General features: G+C 50.1%; 1 protein-coding gene across 3 annotated transcripts in view; it reads left to right on the plus strand.

Annotated features, from left to right (window-relative positions):
* PPP1R7 (protein phosphatase 1 regulatory subunit 7) overlaps positions 1-15,592 on the plus strand; it is a 28,955-nt gene extending 13,363 nt beyond the window's left edge. For all 3 annotated transcript variants that reach the window (XM_044242015.1, XM_044242016.1, XM_044242018.1), the window contains 2 exons: positions 1,629-1,715; positions 15,280-15,592. In XM_044242015.1, coding sequence (XP_044097950.1) covers positions 1,629-1,715; positions 15,280-15,456 — 264 coding nt within the window. In that variant the 3' untranslated portion in view covers positions 15,457-15,592. The remainder of the gene's footprint in view (positions 1-1,628; positions 1,716-15,279) is intronic.

Genomic DNA, 15,592 nt, shown 5'->3' on the forward strand with positions numbered 1-15,592 from the left:
GCACTCAAACCACAGCCCGAGTGCGCATGGTGAGCCCAACACAAGCTACACAAAGGAACTCCTCATCTACGTGCCCATGCCCAGTGGCATGTGACACGGCATGGACCCTGTGGCTGCCTGGAAGGTGACTGGCCAACACTTTTGCTAGGTGACATGGTGGGGGCAAAGGGCGTGCCCTCAATGAGTCAGACACCGGAGCCAGAGCACCTCTGAGTCGGCATGACTGCTGGCTACAGACTGAAGAGTGTGTTCACGGATTTGTTTTTGTTTTATTGAGACAATTGGTAACTTCCCCTTAAAACTTGGGAAGGTTTGGAATCAGAATCCCAGGAACACAGCAGAAAATGTAAGAAGGGATTCACAGTCAGAAATGGGTACACAAGAAGGTTGTCAACCAACTTCTAAATGTTTCCCTTTTGATTTTAAGAAAAAATTGCTGGTTAGTTTGATTAAACCTAGTTTAGCAAGCAATGCAAGCTTTAACAGTCTTCATTTTTACTGTAGTGTTATTCAACTCTGTTAAATCTTGAAGCTGAGCTTTAAAAAAAAATACGCCTGAGGCTTAGGTGATGTGAAAGACAGCACGTGCTGAGCGCTCCTAGGAGAGGGGATCGTGGGGCGCAGGCTGGAAACAGGAGACACAGTGTCTGGCCTGCAGAGAGAGGGTGCTCAGTCACTCCAGACACTGCTCCGGCAGGCCGAGCACTCCTTCCACTCTCTCCTATCAGCTGTAAATTCCAGGTCGGTGCCCTACCCGCTCTCTCTCCACACCTGGGCCTTCCTCCTTGCCCATTCCTCCTGGCGGCCTCTTCCTAGAAGGGCATCCTCTGGGAGAATGGGCTGGGGCCACTAGTGTCCTCTCTCCCACCTTGGCTCTTACCTGGGCAGTTTCCTCCCCCAGTGAGCCCCAGGATCCTCATCTCTAAGTGAAGATAAAAATACTATTCTGAGGAGTACTTTTTTTTATAAAGATTTTATTTATTTATTTATTTATTTATTTATTTGTCAGAGATCACAAGTAGGCAGAGAGGAAGGGAAGCAGGCTCCCTGCTGAGCAGAGAGCCCAATGTGGGACTCGATCCCAGGACCCTGGGATCATGACCTGAGTCGAAGGCAGAGGCTTTAACCTGCTGAGCCACCCAGGTGCCCCTGATTATTATTTTTGTGGTATTGTACATGTCCTCAAGATAGACTAAGTAGATGTGGCTATAAGTGTCACCTCTTCTTCAGAGCCCCCACCCAGATGCCCCCATGTAACAGAGCCCCCTCACCCTGAGCCCTGAGCCCCAGACCTGCCCTGCTTCCAGGAAGGTGTCACTGTGCTCTTGCAGGACCATGCGTCTTGCCAGGATGGGGACCCTGGCATGCAGGGCTCTGGGAGTCTGGGGCTGGGAGCATCAGGTACCAGGAGTGATTGATGTGCGCTCTGCACAGTGGCTCTGAGGGTTCCATGTGGGAGCAAAATGGGTGGCCTGCATCTCCATCCTGTTAAGACACTCCTGTGCCGTGAGGGTGGAGAAGGTGGCTCGACCTGCAGCTCTAAGCTGGGCCCCTGATGTGATGTGCGCAGTGACACAACCATTGTTGAACTGAGATAATCCAGGAAAAATCTTATCTCCTTATTTTAGAACAAACTCACGATGTTGGACATTGCATCAAATAGAATCAAAAAAATTGAAAACGTCAGCCATCTAACAGAGCTGCAGGAGTTCTGGGTAAGTGGATACATGCTGGGGTTGATGTTGCTTCTGCTGAAATGGTACCTTGGAGCGGTGTGCTGTGAGTGAGGGCAGGAGCGTCTGCCCCAGAGCCCCCAGGAGGGTGAGGTGGGTTGGCACTGTCACCAGGTTTGGGGTGGGCTTTGTCTGTGGGTCGGCATCACCTGGGAGCAGAGTCTCCAGCCCCACATTACTCCAGATGGAGAGACCCTGGAATTGCCAAACCCAGCCCAAGAGCTCATGCATTCAATGCGGACATGCCCTACAGAAGGAGAAGGCGGTGGGCTTGTGCAGCCCGTCCTCCTGGGACTTTGCCGAATCTTCTCTGATAATGTTGTTTGGGGAGTCAAATCGCAGAGCGAGTAAGAAGCAGTAGGGAGAGAAACAGGATGTAGGAAGTCTTAACTTCTGGACTCCTCTACACGCATTGCCAAATGATCCCTGAGACGAGGCCCTCTGCGTGAGAGCCCATGGGCGTCTGTACTGCCTGTTCCCAGGCTGGTGTCCCCGCTGGGATCCCTGCGCACATCTGACCCTGTGATGCTATGAGCCAAGTGTTGTCCTGGTTGTACTCAGTCCGACCAGGATTTGTGCTGAGTCTCGGGCACGATCCTTCCTCGTCCAGCCACGCTGCTGACCCTGCTCACAGCCTGTGTGGTTTTCTTTCTTCATCTTAAAAGATCATCTGGGTGTGCCTTGAACATAGGTACCCTGCTGTGAGAATGTCCCAAGCCCCTTGTTAATAACACTGGGTCTTAGGTAGTGTCAGGTTGTGATGCCAGAGCAAATCTGGGGACACCAGACCCAGAATTAGAGGTAGGAAAGAAAAGGGTCACAGGCTGGGGACACCAGCCAGCCACCATGAGCCCAGTGGGTCTAGTGTGCGGCCTACCCCTACAGGAAGGCACAGCTGGGGATAGGCTGCTTGGATCAGAGCAAAGGGATTTGGCTCTGGAGAGGCCAGGGAACCATACCGAGAAACCCAAGGTCAAATGAGGAGCCCTGTGGCAGAGGGCCTGGGTGACAGGGACTCTAGATGATCCTGAAGCCGTGTTTCTAAAACATGTGGTCCCTTCTCCGTGACCTACAAGGGACAAGAGCGTGGGACCTGGGGCACTGAGACCACAGGTAGGGGCCGGCGGGGCACCCCCCCATCAGGGAGGCAGGCAGGCTGGCAGTTGCTCAAAGTTGGATAGTCCCCACCCCTGTGACACCCAGGGCATCTGCTGCTTAAACCCCAGATGGAGACAGTTAAGTGAGGCTGAGCTTACAGCACTTGACCGTGTCTAAATGCTCTCTTCTGGTCTCCTGATCCCAGTAGCCCTGTGAAACAAGCGGGATTGTGCGTTCCAGAGGGGAGCCCGCAGACTGGGAGCTCCCTAGCCCTGCCATGCTCATATCACATGTGGGGGTGCCTAGTTGGTAACCAGTCTCTGAAAGAGATGTGGGAAGCCAGTCCTCATAAATTTTTAACCACCCAAATTCTGTGTTTCTTGATGTTCTATTTGTTCTGCCAATTACCAACAGAAGGATGTTGAAATATCCAGTCATGACTATGGATTTGCTTTCTCCTGTCAGCACCGTCAGCTTTTGCTTCTTGTATTTTGAAGGCTTTTATTAGTTTCACAGACATGTAGGATTATAATGTCTTTTTGAAACATTATCTTTTCATCATATGGAATGTCCCTTTTCCTCACCGCCCTCTGTTCTTGTCCTGAGGTCTGCTCTGTTAATCTGGCCATTCTGTCTTTCTCCTGATTACTGTTTCCATGGGTATCTTTCTTCATCCATTTACTCAACCTGTGTCTTCATAATAAGTAAAATGTATCTCTTATAGACCACACAGGGGTTTTGTTTTTTTTACCCAGTCTGACCCATCTCTGCCTTTCTTTCTTCCTTTTTTTTTTAACTTTTTTTTTTCTTTTTCTTTTTTTTTTTTTTTTAAGATTTTACTTATTTGTCAGAGAAAGCAAGGCAGAGTGGCAGGCCGAGGCAGAGGGAGAAGCAGGCTCCCTGCTGAGCAAGGAGCCCGATGCGGGACTCGATCCCAAGACCCTGGGATCATGACCTGAGCCGAAGGCAGCCGCTTAACCGACTGAGCCACCCAGGCATCCCCCATCTCTGCCTTTCAAGCGAGGTGTTTATCCTACTTATATTTAATATAATTGCATTTACTTGCATCCTGTGCCTTGTGGGTTTAAGTCAGCCATCTTGCTGCTGTTTGTGTTTTCTTTGTTCCTTTTTCTCTCTTTTCCTACCTTCTTTCGGATTGGGAAAAATGATGTTATTTTGGGGATAGTCCATTTTATTTCCACTGTGGGCATATTTGCTTTTATCTATGTGTTTTGGTTTTAGTGACTGTTTTAGGAATCACAAAGTGTGTTTTTAATTTATCACAGTCTGCCTTCAAGTAATATTACATCACATCACAAATAACGGAAGAAGGAACACGCTTCCTTTGCTCTCCAACAGCTAACATTGTGTTATGTTTTACTTTTAATAGGCTATAAACCCCATGATAGGTCACTATATCAGTTATCTTTTAAGGAAATTTTTTTTTTTTTTTTTAAGAGAGAGAGCACCCAGGTGGGTGGGGAAGGGCAGAGGGAGAGAGAAAATCCCAGGCAGGCTCTACACTGAGTGCAGAGCCCAACATGGGGCTCGATCTCATGACCCTGAGATCATGACGGGAGCCAAAATCAAGAGTCATATGCTTAACAGACTGAGCCACCCAGCTGCCCCAAAGGAAATTTAATAACAAGAAAACTGACTTGTTTTACCATTTATGGCATTTTTTAGTGTTTTGTATAGTTCGCACTGTGGAATTTACCTTCCACCTGAAGAATTTTAACATTTTTTATTGGGCAGCATGCTGTAAACTAATTATTTCTGCTTTGATTGATCTGGAAAAGTCTCTTTGCTTTCATTCTTGGAGGGTAGAGTTACAGGTGCATGGCCCTGGTGTGGCAGCTTGGTGGGAGGCTGTCTTACAACGCTGAGAACTTACCCTATTGGGCCCCGGTTCTCGCTGTTTCTGATGGGAAGTGGTTCATTGTTCTTGTCCTTGTTCCCTCATGTGCAATATGTCTTCCTCCCTCTAGCTGCTATTTTATGTTCTTTTTATCACTTTCCTTTCTTGCCACTTGCCTGTCATGTGCTATTGAGCTTTTTGGATCTATGGGTGTATAGTTTTCAAAGTCAAATGCAGAAAACTTTTGAAAATAATTTCCTCAAACAGTTTTTCTGCCTCTCCTTCCCCCAGCTTCTTCCTAAAACCCCCAGTGATGTGTATATTGTCGAGCGCTTGGCAGCTGGGCCTCTGGCTTTTATGTTGTGTGCTCTCATTTGTATGACTTCTTCTCCTGTGTCTGCAATGTCATGATCTTCTCTTCCATGACGTTCATGTGCTGTAACCTCATGTACTCAACTTTTTATTTCAGATGTTATATTTTTCAACTCTGAAGAAAATTTGGTTGTCTTTTTGTAGCTTCTGTTTCTCCTCTTATGTGTGTTTCCCTTAAAGTCTTCCTTTTTCAAATGGCTAATAATTTTTGTATTGGGTGTGGCCATTAGGATGGTAAATTACTGGGGCACCTGGCTGGCTCAGTCAGGAGAGCATGCCACTCTTGGGGTTGCAAGTTCAAGCCCCACGTTAAACGTAGAGATTATGCAAAAATAAAATTCTTTTTTAAAAAAGAGAGACGTTCAGTTATTGACTCTCTGGATTTTTGTTGTTTTCCTTTAAAGCATATTGAACTTTTTATCTAGCAGATAGTTGAGTCACCCCATGGTCCTTTCAAGACTTGTTTTCAGCTTTATTAGTGAGTCTAAGAAGCCTGTCCTCTAAGGCTTCTCTGCTCTGTTTCTAGCCTGCGACCCTTGGGTATCTAGCGATTGCCCGGGCATTTAGTGAGGTTTCTGCCTATGGTTGGTGGGAGCACAAACACATCCTTTCCCTGCGTGAGCTCGGGCCTTGCCCAGCTCGTGGCTTCTGGCTGCTGCTCTGGGGCCGATCCACACTCCCGATATCAGTCCGAGATTCCAGGGGACACCAGGTGCTCTTCTGGAGCTTTTTCCCTGCAGAGCTCACTCCTCTCCAGGAATTCCAGCTACCTCTGCCTCCCCAAACTGCATTCCCTGCCTCCGCTCAGAAGGCCACCAGGCTGTGCTTGGGCCCCTCTATGGTCTGCAGAGGACTCCAGGCAGAAGGCCGGGGAGGAGAGAGCTCACCTCCCTTGTTTTCCTGCTCTCAGGAGTCGCCGTCCTGTCTTGCCTGTTGTCCAACATATGCAAAATGTGGTTTCTTGTTCTTTGTCCTTTTGGCTTATGACAAAAAGGCAAATCCAGCTCTGTTTATTCTATCATTTGAAGTCCTGTTTCCTTCTTTAATTTCATTTTCCTGTCTCACTCACCCACTGCAGTGTGTGAGCTCTGTGAGGCAGAGGAATGTGTTGCTCACTCTTCACTTCAGCGGCCCTTAGAGCAGTGCCTAGCATACAGCTGGCTGGATGAGAGGAAGGAACTTAGGAGGGGAAGTTGGTCAGTTGGGCAGAGACCATCTGTAGGTAACACTGGAAAACATGCTTGTGTAAATATGTGCGCTAAAGGCTTTAATATCCATGTATTGAACACAGTTCATACGGAGGTGCCACTAGAAGAGGAGGATAAAGGGGCACCTGGGTGGCTCTGTCGGTTAAGCATCCAACTCGTGACTTCTGCTCAGGTTATGATCTCACGAGCCGTAAGATGAAGCCCCACATTGGGCTCCATGCTTAGCACAGAGCCTGCTTGGGATTCTCTCCTTGCCTCTCCCTTTCTTGTCCTTCCCCCGTTGTGCTTGCTTGCTTACTCCTGCTCTCTCTAAAATATATGTATATAAAATCCTTTTTTTTAAAAAATGGGGTAGAGCATAAACAAGCAAGTCACGGAGTAAGAAGTAACAGCTGCTTGTAAATACATAAAACATTTTCTATTTCATCAATTTTTAAAATACACAAAGACAGTGAGTTGCGGTGTTTGGGCTGTCAGGTGGGCGGCGGTCTGTGCTGCAGCCAGTGCCCCGGGGATGTGGCAGGACTCTCGGCACCGCACGGGTTCTGTGGGGGCTTCAGAGCCCCAAGACCCCAGCAAAATGAGGAGAAAGTCGAAGATTTATTTACAAAAACACATAATTGTCAGGATTCCTTGTTCTACATTGGCAATAGCTTTGTATTTTCTAATGAAAAAGTCTATATGTTCATTATAAAAAAGAAAAAGATAAGATTACAAAAAAGAAAGACAAATCTGTCTTTTCCTTGCTTTTAGGGTTTAGTGACCAGTTTAGAAGAGATTATAAACCCAGACCTTATAAAAGCAGTTGCCCAGATTTTCTTCTGAAACTTTAGGTTTGTATTATTCAGTTTTTCCACCGCAGGGAATAATAAATTATGGTATATTCCTGTGATGAAATATGCTGCTATGAAGCAAGGCCTTCAAATGACGTTTGCGAAAGAGATTTAACTACAGAAAAATGCTCATGATATAGTGTTGATGAAAAAGGAATGTGCAGAGTATTTTGGGGGAGATCCACGTGTTATTAAACTCTGCCTGTGGACACATGCACAGAGAAAGGACCAGAAGTATGGATGCAGATACGAGAAACCCTTGTCTCTGGATTGTAAATGTGTAGCTGGTTTTCCTGTTTCCCTTTATACTCTTTGGTTCCTCCAAGTCTTCCATAACAAGTGTGTATTTCTTTCATAACTGAAAAGCAAATGTGTAGAAAAGTGTATTCTAAAAGAATGAGAGGTACAATTTAGGCCAGGCCCTTCTCGCTGCAGTTGACGGCCTCCAGAACAGGCAGAAGAAAGAGCAGATCGACAGTGCTCTTCCTCATGTGGGAAGTCTCAACTAGGTGTGATTCTTATTTTTTTTTTTAATACTGTATTTCCTACATCTCGCCAATGAGCATTCTTCTGCCGGGAGGAAAAGGAGAAACAGGTGTATTTCAGGGGCGGCTGCTGAAGTGTGCTTCATACCAGCAGGACTGCAGAGACTGGCAGAGGCCCGGGACCCTCCACACTGCCTCCCCGGCCACTGTGGCCACATGAGCAGACCTGGCCCTAGGTGGCCGCGGCAGGTTGGAAAGAAGGGAATGAGTCAAGGGAAATGCCAGTAGTGAATCAGCAGAAACTGGTGACCTCTGGGGGGAGAGGCAAAGGTCACGGGCAGGGAGGCGTTTGAAGCCGAGCACAAAACAGCAGTGGAGTTGGGAGCTACCTTGATAGCGTTGCCCTCACCAGATCATCACGGCTCCCAGAGGTCAGTGTGGACAGGCCCCAGACACCATGGCGTGCTGCCCTAAATAAGTGATAGTGTGGGCACATAGATGGAGTGTGAAGGCAAACACCAGAAACGTTAACCTGTGTGAATGGTCACCTGTGGGGCCAGAGGGGCCGGTGGAGGGCGAGCAACCCACTGCGACTTCTCTGAGGACATCTGTTTGCGCATTTCGGTTTTTTAGAATGCTTTGCACATTTTTCTGAGTGTTTTTTATTTACAATTCCAAACGACTTGAAACAAATGACTAACAATATTTCAAATTAGTACGACAACCACACAAAGGAAAGAATTATTTAAGTGACGTTGGAACCAGAGCTCTGACTATGGTGTATGTGAAATAACTCCAAGAAGAGCTTGAATGCCACTCACTAGTGCCAATGTTGGTATTGTCGTTTTCAGACTATTTTAAATATGTTCCAGGATAAATAAATGTACTAACGTGAGTCAAATCCTTCGTAACACTTCATATACAAGAAAATAAATACAGATATAAGCAAGTGTAACCTGTCATGTTGAATTTGGATTTGGAGGCAGTTTTAGGCATGGGGGTAGGGCCCTCTGCCTGTCAGCTCGGCATAAACAGCTATAGACACGGCCAGACGTAGGTGGTTGATATCTGCAGGCTGTGGGCTCAGGATGAGCACCATGGTCACACCCTGGGCCTCAGCTGAGGGCACATTCCATGGACAACTGGGCACAGACGCAGCGGCTATTTCCCTGGACAAGGGAGGCAGCCATCAGAGCTGGGGTTCCCAGGGGCCCGTGAGAAACACACAGGCAGGTGCACAGCTGGGAGACTGCTGCACAGGAACCAGACCCCAGTGATCAGCCCGGGGCTTTCTTAGCCGACAGCTCAGCTGCATGTGTGTGCGTGCAGCGGACAGCTGCGTGGACTAGAGGCAGGTTGGAGGTTCCAGATGCCACACAGCACATGGAAGCAACCGTGTTCCAACCTTCCAGAGTGGAGGGACATGCCAAACATGCCAGAAGCTCCGGCGACACTCCACACAGCCCTGCATCAGGGGTGGGTTAGACACTCTGCTGGGGCCTGTGACCAAGCCTTCACGGGACCAAGAGACTCTGCCAGAACACTGATTTTTAAGATTGTACTTATTTTATTTGAAAGTGAGAGCGAGAGAGAGCATGAGAGGGGAGAGGTTAAAGAGAGAAGCAGACTCCCTGCTGAGCACAGAGCCTGATGTGGGACTCGATCCCAGGACTCCAGGATCATGACCTGAGCTGAAGGCAGTTGCTTTACCAGCCAAGCCACCTGTGTGCCCCTGGAACACCACTTTCTAAAGGAGGCCAACAAAACTCAGACTCTATGTCACCTCCACAGTATTCAGTGTGCAAAGAAGCAGGAAAGCATGACTCATAACAGGGAGAAAAAATCTCAGTAGAAGCCACGGGAGGCGATCGACAACAGGACCCCTGCCTATGAGTGTGTGTGGGTCTCACTGACAGACACACCACAGCAAAAGCAGCGGGATTGACCCTCTGTGATAGGTTTTGAAAAGGTGGGCCTCTCTCATGGAGGCTCTCTGTGGCTCTCTCTTCAGTCCCTACCATTACAGGAAGTAACAGAAACCTCTTTTGACACCAGCAGCACACAAGACATGCATCCCCTTTGTTGAAACAGCCTACAGATTCTCAAGCAAATAAGTGATTTTGATGTGCCACTAGTGGTGTCTGAACTGTGTTTTGAGAATTCTCCCACACCTTTTTTTAAGATATTACTGAGTTTGAGGGAAATCAAGTGTATGCTTTCTGTATAAATACCAGCCAAAAAAAAAAACATCATAAAGCAAAGAAATACATCCCGTGAAGTTTGGGACTTGAGCACCATCAGGAATCTACTGGGAAAACATCGAACAGGACACATTCTATAGCATAATTCCAGTAGTGGATTCAGGCAACACTCGTCACTGGAGAGCTGGATGTCTGCCATGTGTCACCCCACGTAGAATTTGCTAACTGCAAAAGGGAAGTGTGCTCCCCAACTTACCCATGGGATCAAATTTACCACCCCTGATAGTGGGACAACCTGATGCTAAGTGTCTCCCAATTTGGTTCATTTGTAAAGCATATTTGCCAAAAATGTCTAATCTACTCTAACTGAGCATTTAGACCTAACTTGAAATTTGTAGGAAATACAGGGACTAGAACAAGAAGCTAGATGACACCGTAAGAAAACAGGTGGATGAATCCAGAAAGAGTGAGATTCTACAAGGCAGTTAACTGGATTTCTTAAACAAGTCAATTTCATTTAACAGAGAAAATTGTGAGTAGAAGGTGGAAAATGTTCTAGATTAAAAGAGTCTAAAAATTTTATCTCCTGGGAGATACTCCGGAAGGGAAGGGTCCCACCCCAACCCTGCTCCTTTACATTCCCATTATGAAGAACTTAGAAACATGAAGGTGATCAGTTTTCCCTCCATGAACATTACTCCCCTTCCTGGGGCTCGGGAGACCCTGGAGTATGTATGGAAACAATGCATGGTTTTGTGTTCCATTTTGGAAAAATACAAGGATAAGACTCTCTAAAAGTCATCTGTATCAAAGAAGTTGTTACAGTGTCCCACCAGTGGCAATAAAACTTTCAGTTCCACACTCACCGAATCTGGAAGAAAACTGTCCTGAGTCCAGGCTGTGGTTCATCCTGAGTGATGAGGTCTGGAGTTTACAAAGACAGCCCCCACGGCAGACAAGGACAGGCTGGCCTTAGTGCTGCTGAGTGAGATCGGAAGCATGTGGTATGGCAGATAGGAGCTGGATAGTGAAACAGAAGAAGACATGGGCGCTCCATGGCCACCTGGCCCAGAGTGGATGCCAGAATCAGCCACCATGATGGCAGGAAGAGGTTTTGATGCAGACAATGCCACAGAAGAACTTATTTCTTCCAAACAACGTCCTGCAGCTTTTGTGAAATGAATCTACTTTCTGCGTGTTTTAAGGCCCAAGTGAAGCTGGTACAGGCACCACTTAGTGATTCTCCCATTCAGTGCTCTTTCTCTTAACTGGCCTCCCCGGCACGGCCATGGCATCTCACTTTGCACTTGACCTTGTGGGCGGCTCAGGTTGTACAAGTGTATAGGCTTAGGCATAGTAGAATAACACTTAAGAATTTGTCCTAAAAGAGTTATATCCGTGTCCCTTTCCAGGGAAGGTGCTCGCTCAGGCTGACAGGAGAGGGCCTTCTCGGTGTCCAAGCCCTCATGACACAGCTTCAGTCCCTCCACCAGGGCCAAGACCCAGGTTCTGGAAATCTAGCTTTCCCAAAGCCGGTGACACATGAGGCCCGCAAGAAGTTCTATGAAAGTAGGGTTGGTCTGGAAGGAGGTGTCATCGCGGGAAGTCGTTAGAGACAGTCGTCTGGCCATGGCTGTGAACTAGTCACAGACCAGCCCTCCAGCCTTGGGCAAGTACAAAGATGGTTTGGCTCTGTCTTCGTGGACAGTGTGCATGTTGCATCCCCGGGACGGTGTGGCAGTTCAGTTGAGCTGAAGAAGCAGAGAGCAAAGTTTATGGCAAGACACAGCCCTGGAGAGGGGGCACCTGTGCAGAGAAGGCGCCCCAGAGGTCCACGTGGGGATCCCCTGTCAGTCCATGGCTGAGGGGCTAAGCCATCTGGGCACAAGGCCATCCCCCTCAAGGCTTACCCAGCTGCACTGCTGGGGGTGTAGGGCAGCTCAGCCCTGCCCAGGTGGAGGGATCTTGCCAACACTCTTGGCATCCATCCAGCTAGACTCCAGAAAGGCCCATCCTGAGCATTAAGGACCACAGGCTCAGATTAGACCTACTTCAAATCCACCCTAATAAAGTCTGAAGCCACACTCCAGAGGAGGTGGAGTTTGGAGGCTTGTCCCCACCAAGTTAGAGGGGCCCCAACAAAGTATGACCCCAAGCCCACACAGCCTCAGGGTGATCATCCAGTTATTAAGTTGCTTGTTAGAACAAAAAATCAACCCTCTTTGAAGAATCCAGTCTCTGTAGCGTATTATCCACAATGTCTAGTATTTGATCCAAAATCACTAGATATGAAAGTAGGAAAATGTGATCTGTGCTTAAGAAAAAGTAGTGGTGAGAAACCAAACCCTCAGTGTTTAGTACAGATTACTCTCTGGGCCTGGAGGTGGGCTGTGTGGGGTCCTATTCTCGTTACCAGCTCCAGACCATTTTTCTCCTCCTCCTTCTTAAAGACCGCCCAGTGCATGGCCCCTGTGGCCTCAGCCCCTCCTTCCCTTGATGTCAGAACCCCACTTGTGCTCCAGCACAGCTCCTGCCACACATAATCCTTGTTTCAGTGTCCACGTGGCAGGGTCCCCAGGGACCTGGCATCATGCTGCCCTTGCCCCCTCACCCTCAGGTGACCCCATCATATCTACTCCCCCAAGTGCCTTCCTGCCTTCAGGTCCGAGCTCAGCTGCTCTTCTCCGGGTCTATTTCCTCTGCCCTTGGCAGCCATCCTGGCTGAAGAGAGACCCCACAATCCAGCCTCCCATCGCAACAGACTAGGTGGTTCTCTGAGGCTACCTCCTCTTCAGTCAGGGGCTCCCCGCCAGCAGTGCCCCGCCCCAGCCACAAATGTGCTGCAACACCTCCCACCCTCTGCCCTTGGCCAGGATCCCCGCCTCCCTCCACTATCTCTGGCCTCCTCACCTGGCTCCATCAGCTATGTCCTCACCACCCTCCCTCAGACACAGTCCAGCCAACGCTCCCCATCCCCTAGGAGTGGCAGGTGCCCCCAGCATGGCCCAGCAGCTCTGCCACCTGGGCGCACCAAGATGAGCTCCCCACAGCAGCCACAGAGCAGATTCAGTGGCCCTTGCACCCCTCACCTGCTACTGACCTCAGCAGACATGTTGTATCAGTTCTTCCTGAAACATGTTCTTTGTGTGGCTTCCAGGATCTCACTCTTGGTTCTGCTGTCACCCTGGTCACTTGTCAGTCTTCTTTGCTGGTTTTCAGTTTGTTTCCTCCCACAAATCTCTAGAGTACCTGGGGTTTAGTCTTGGACTTTTTCTCTCCTCCCTGTCCCCAGTGAGCCTCTCCAGTCTAAACAATACCCCTCGTATGCCCCCAGCACACACACTCGTGTTCCCTGCCCGTGCTCTACCCTGGGCTCCTGAGCCTCGGCCATGACAGCGTGCTCAGCATGGGGCATTGTTGGTTGACCACCTGCCACCCGGACCGAGCAGCACGTCCAGCCTGGAGCCCAGGAGCCCCCCTGTGCTCCCCTCTGCTCAGTTCAATGTCAGTATCCGTGGACTCCAGCCTCCCAGTTCTTCGGGCCAAAATTCTTGGAACCTTCCTTTATTTCTTTTTCTCTTACACATCATACACAAGCCGACCTCTTCCCTCTCCTTCTACCCAGAATCCAGCCTCTCTGCCCTCTGCTGCTAGCTCCATGGCCCCAGCCTCCATCTCCCCCAACCAGCACTATGACCCCAGCTTCCTAATGTGATCCTTTTACAGTCCACAACCCTCCAAGGGCTGCCATCGCACCTCGGGGTGAAAGCCAGAGTCCTACAAAGTCTCCACAGTCTGCCCACCTTCACCACCGCCTCGTGTCATAGGCTGCTGAACCCACACTCACAGAACAGCCTGGTACTAGAGGCTTCTCACGCCATCTGTCCAGATGCTAGGCTGCCATGTGCCAGACCCAAGGCAGCATCACAGAATTCCAGGCTAAGGTGACCTCAGAGCATTGAGATTGGGAAGGTCTTTCAAGGATCCTTTGTCCTGCCTGTCGAGTGCCTGAGCTCCTTTCTGGCGTCCCTGCCCGAGGGGCCTGGGGGTTCCTGGAATGGCTCCACTTCCTTCTCATTGCACGTGTGGGCAGCTCTTGTCATCACCACTTCTCTGTAAGTGGAGCTGAAATGGACCACTCTGCAGCCTCTGCCACCCCAGGTTCACAGAGGACAGGTCTGCTCCCTGTCAGTTGGGAGGAGCGCTCTTGCTTTCTGCCTCTGTGCATGGGGGACCCTGGGGCAACCATCCCTCCATGTGTGAGTTCTAGAACAGGCACAATTGAACCTGGGGGCTGAGGCCAGCAGGGCACGAAGCTGGTGTCACACCCCCTTGGTCATGATGCAGACACTCCCAGAAGCTCTCAGTTTGCCCTTATTTAAAGTTCCTGTCACCCAAAACCCTCGTGAGCAGTGACAGGCTGGAGCCAACTTCCCTGGGTCGTCTGAGCCCGCCATGCGCCGCCTTCCAGCTCTGTCGTCAGGGGCCAGGGGTTGCTGGCATGAAATCAGCCCTGCGGGGTCTCTGCTCCCCCGAGATCAGCAGATAGTACAGGTCAGGGCTTCAATTCCTCTGGGAGCCAGTCACTGGCTGTGTGCCTCTCCAGCCCTTGCCTCCCACTTTAGCCAGGTGCTAACTGCCTCTTGCCTTCAGGGACACTTCTGCCATCTTGTTGTCACTTGTCCCTCTGCTGTATTCTTGGAGAACTGGTAGAAACCAGGGTGGCTCGCCTCTTGGAGCCCCCTGCCCTGCCGCCCGAGGAGGAGCCACGACGATCCATGGACAGGTGTGGACTGAGTGCCAGAGGCCCATGCTCTGACGGGCATCTGAACCCAGGGGCCTGCCATGCCCTCGTCTTATGGTGGTTTGAGAGTCAGAGAATTCTTCCTGGCTCTTGGCGGTCAGGAGGGTGGACCGTAACGTGCTTTGAGCCCTCATCCAGCTTTGCATCCTGGGGACATAGCATGGGCAGTGGGAGGCCGGGGGCGGGGCATTTCCCTCTCAGATGCCTGCAGTGGGGATCCCAGTGGGGCAGTCCAGTGGCAACTGATGGGACGGATGGGCCATTTGGCTGCCGTGGCCGCTGCCATGCTGGCTGGGTTATGGTCAGAGGATGGAGTCAGGCCTTGGGAACAACCCCAAGTTGGTTTGTAGGAAGTAGAGTCCAACCTGTTTGAATGCTTTGCCTAGAGATGGGGCGGGCTTGGGAGCAGTGTTGCTCTGTCTTTTCTCTGCCGATCTTACCTTGGTTCGGTCTGTCTGGTGACACAGCCCCAGCTCCAGGTGGGAGAGAGAGCATTCCCCATGGGGAAATGGGGAGGCCAGGGGTGAAGAGGTGACAGAGGGCTCCCTCTGGGCCAGGGAAGATGCCATGCTGGCTTCTGGGTAGGGAGGGCCAGGTCCTGTCGCTGGACTCCTGCTCAGACATGGGGGCGGGAGGCTGGGGCTGTTCCATCTGTGAGACTTCCCTAATGTGTGTGCGTGCCCCCAGATGAACGACAATCTGCTGGAGAGCTGGAGCGACCTGGATGAGCTCAAAGCGGCCAGGAACCTGGAGACGGTATACCTGGAGCGGAACCCCCTGCAGAAGGACCCGCAGTACCGGCGCAAGATCATGCTGGCCCTGCCTTCTGTGCGGCAGATCGATGCCACCTTCGTCAGGTTCTGAGTCCTCCTGGCTCCTGCCGGGTCCCTCTCATCACAAGAACTGCCCAGCCATGGTTTTTATCCGCCCGTTGCTCCTCAAGCCGGCACTCTATCAGCAGTCACAAACCCAATGGCAATAAAAAGGCACTGAGTGATAA

Source organism: Neovison vison, chromosome 3, assembly GCF_020171115.1.
Source record: "Neovison vison isolate M4711 chromosome 3, ASM_NN_V1, whole genome shotgun sequence".
Classification (NCBI taxonomy): Eukaryota; Metazoa; Chordata; class Mammalia; order Carnivora; family Mustelidae; genus Neogale; species Neogale vison.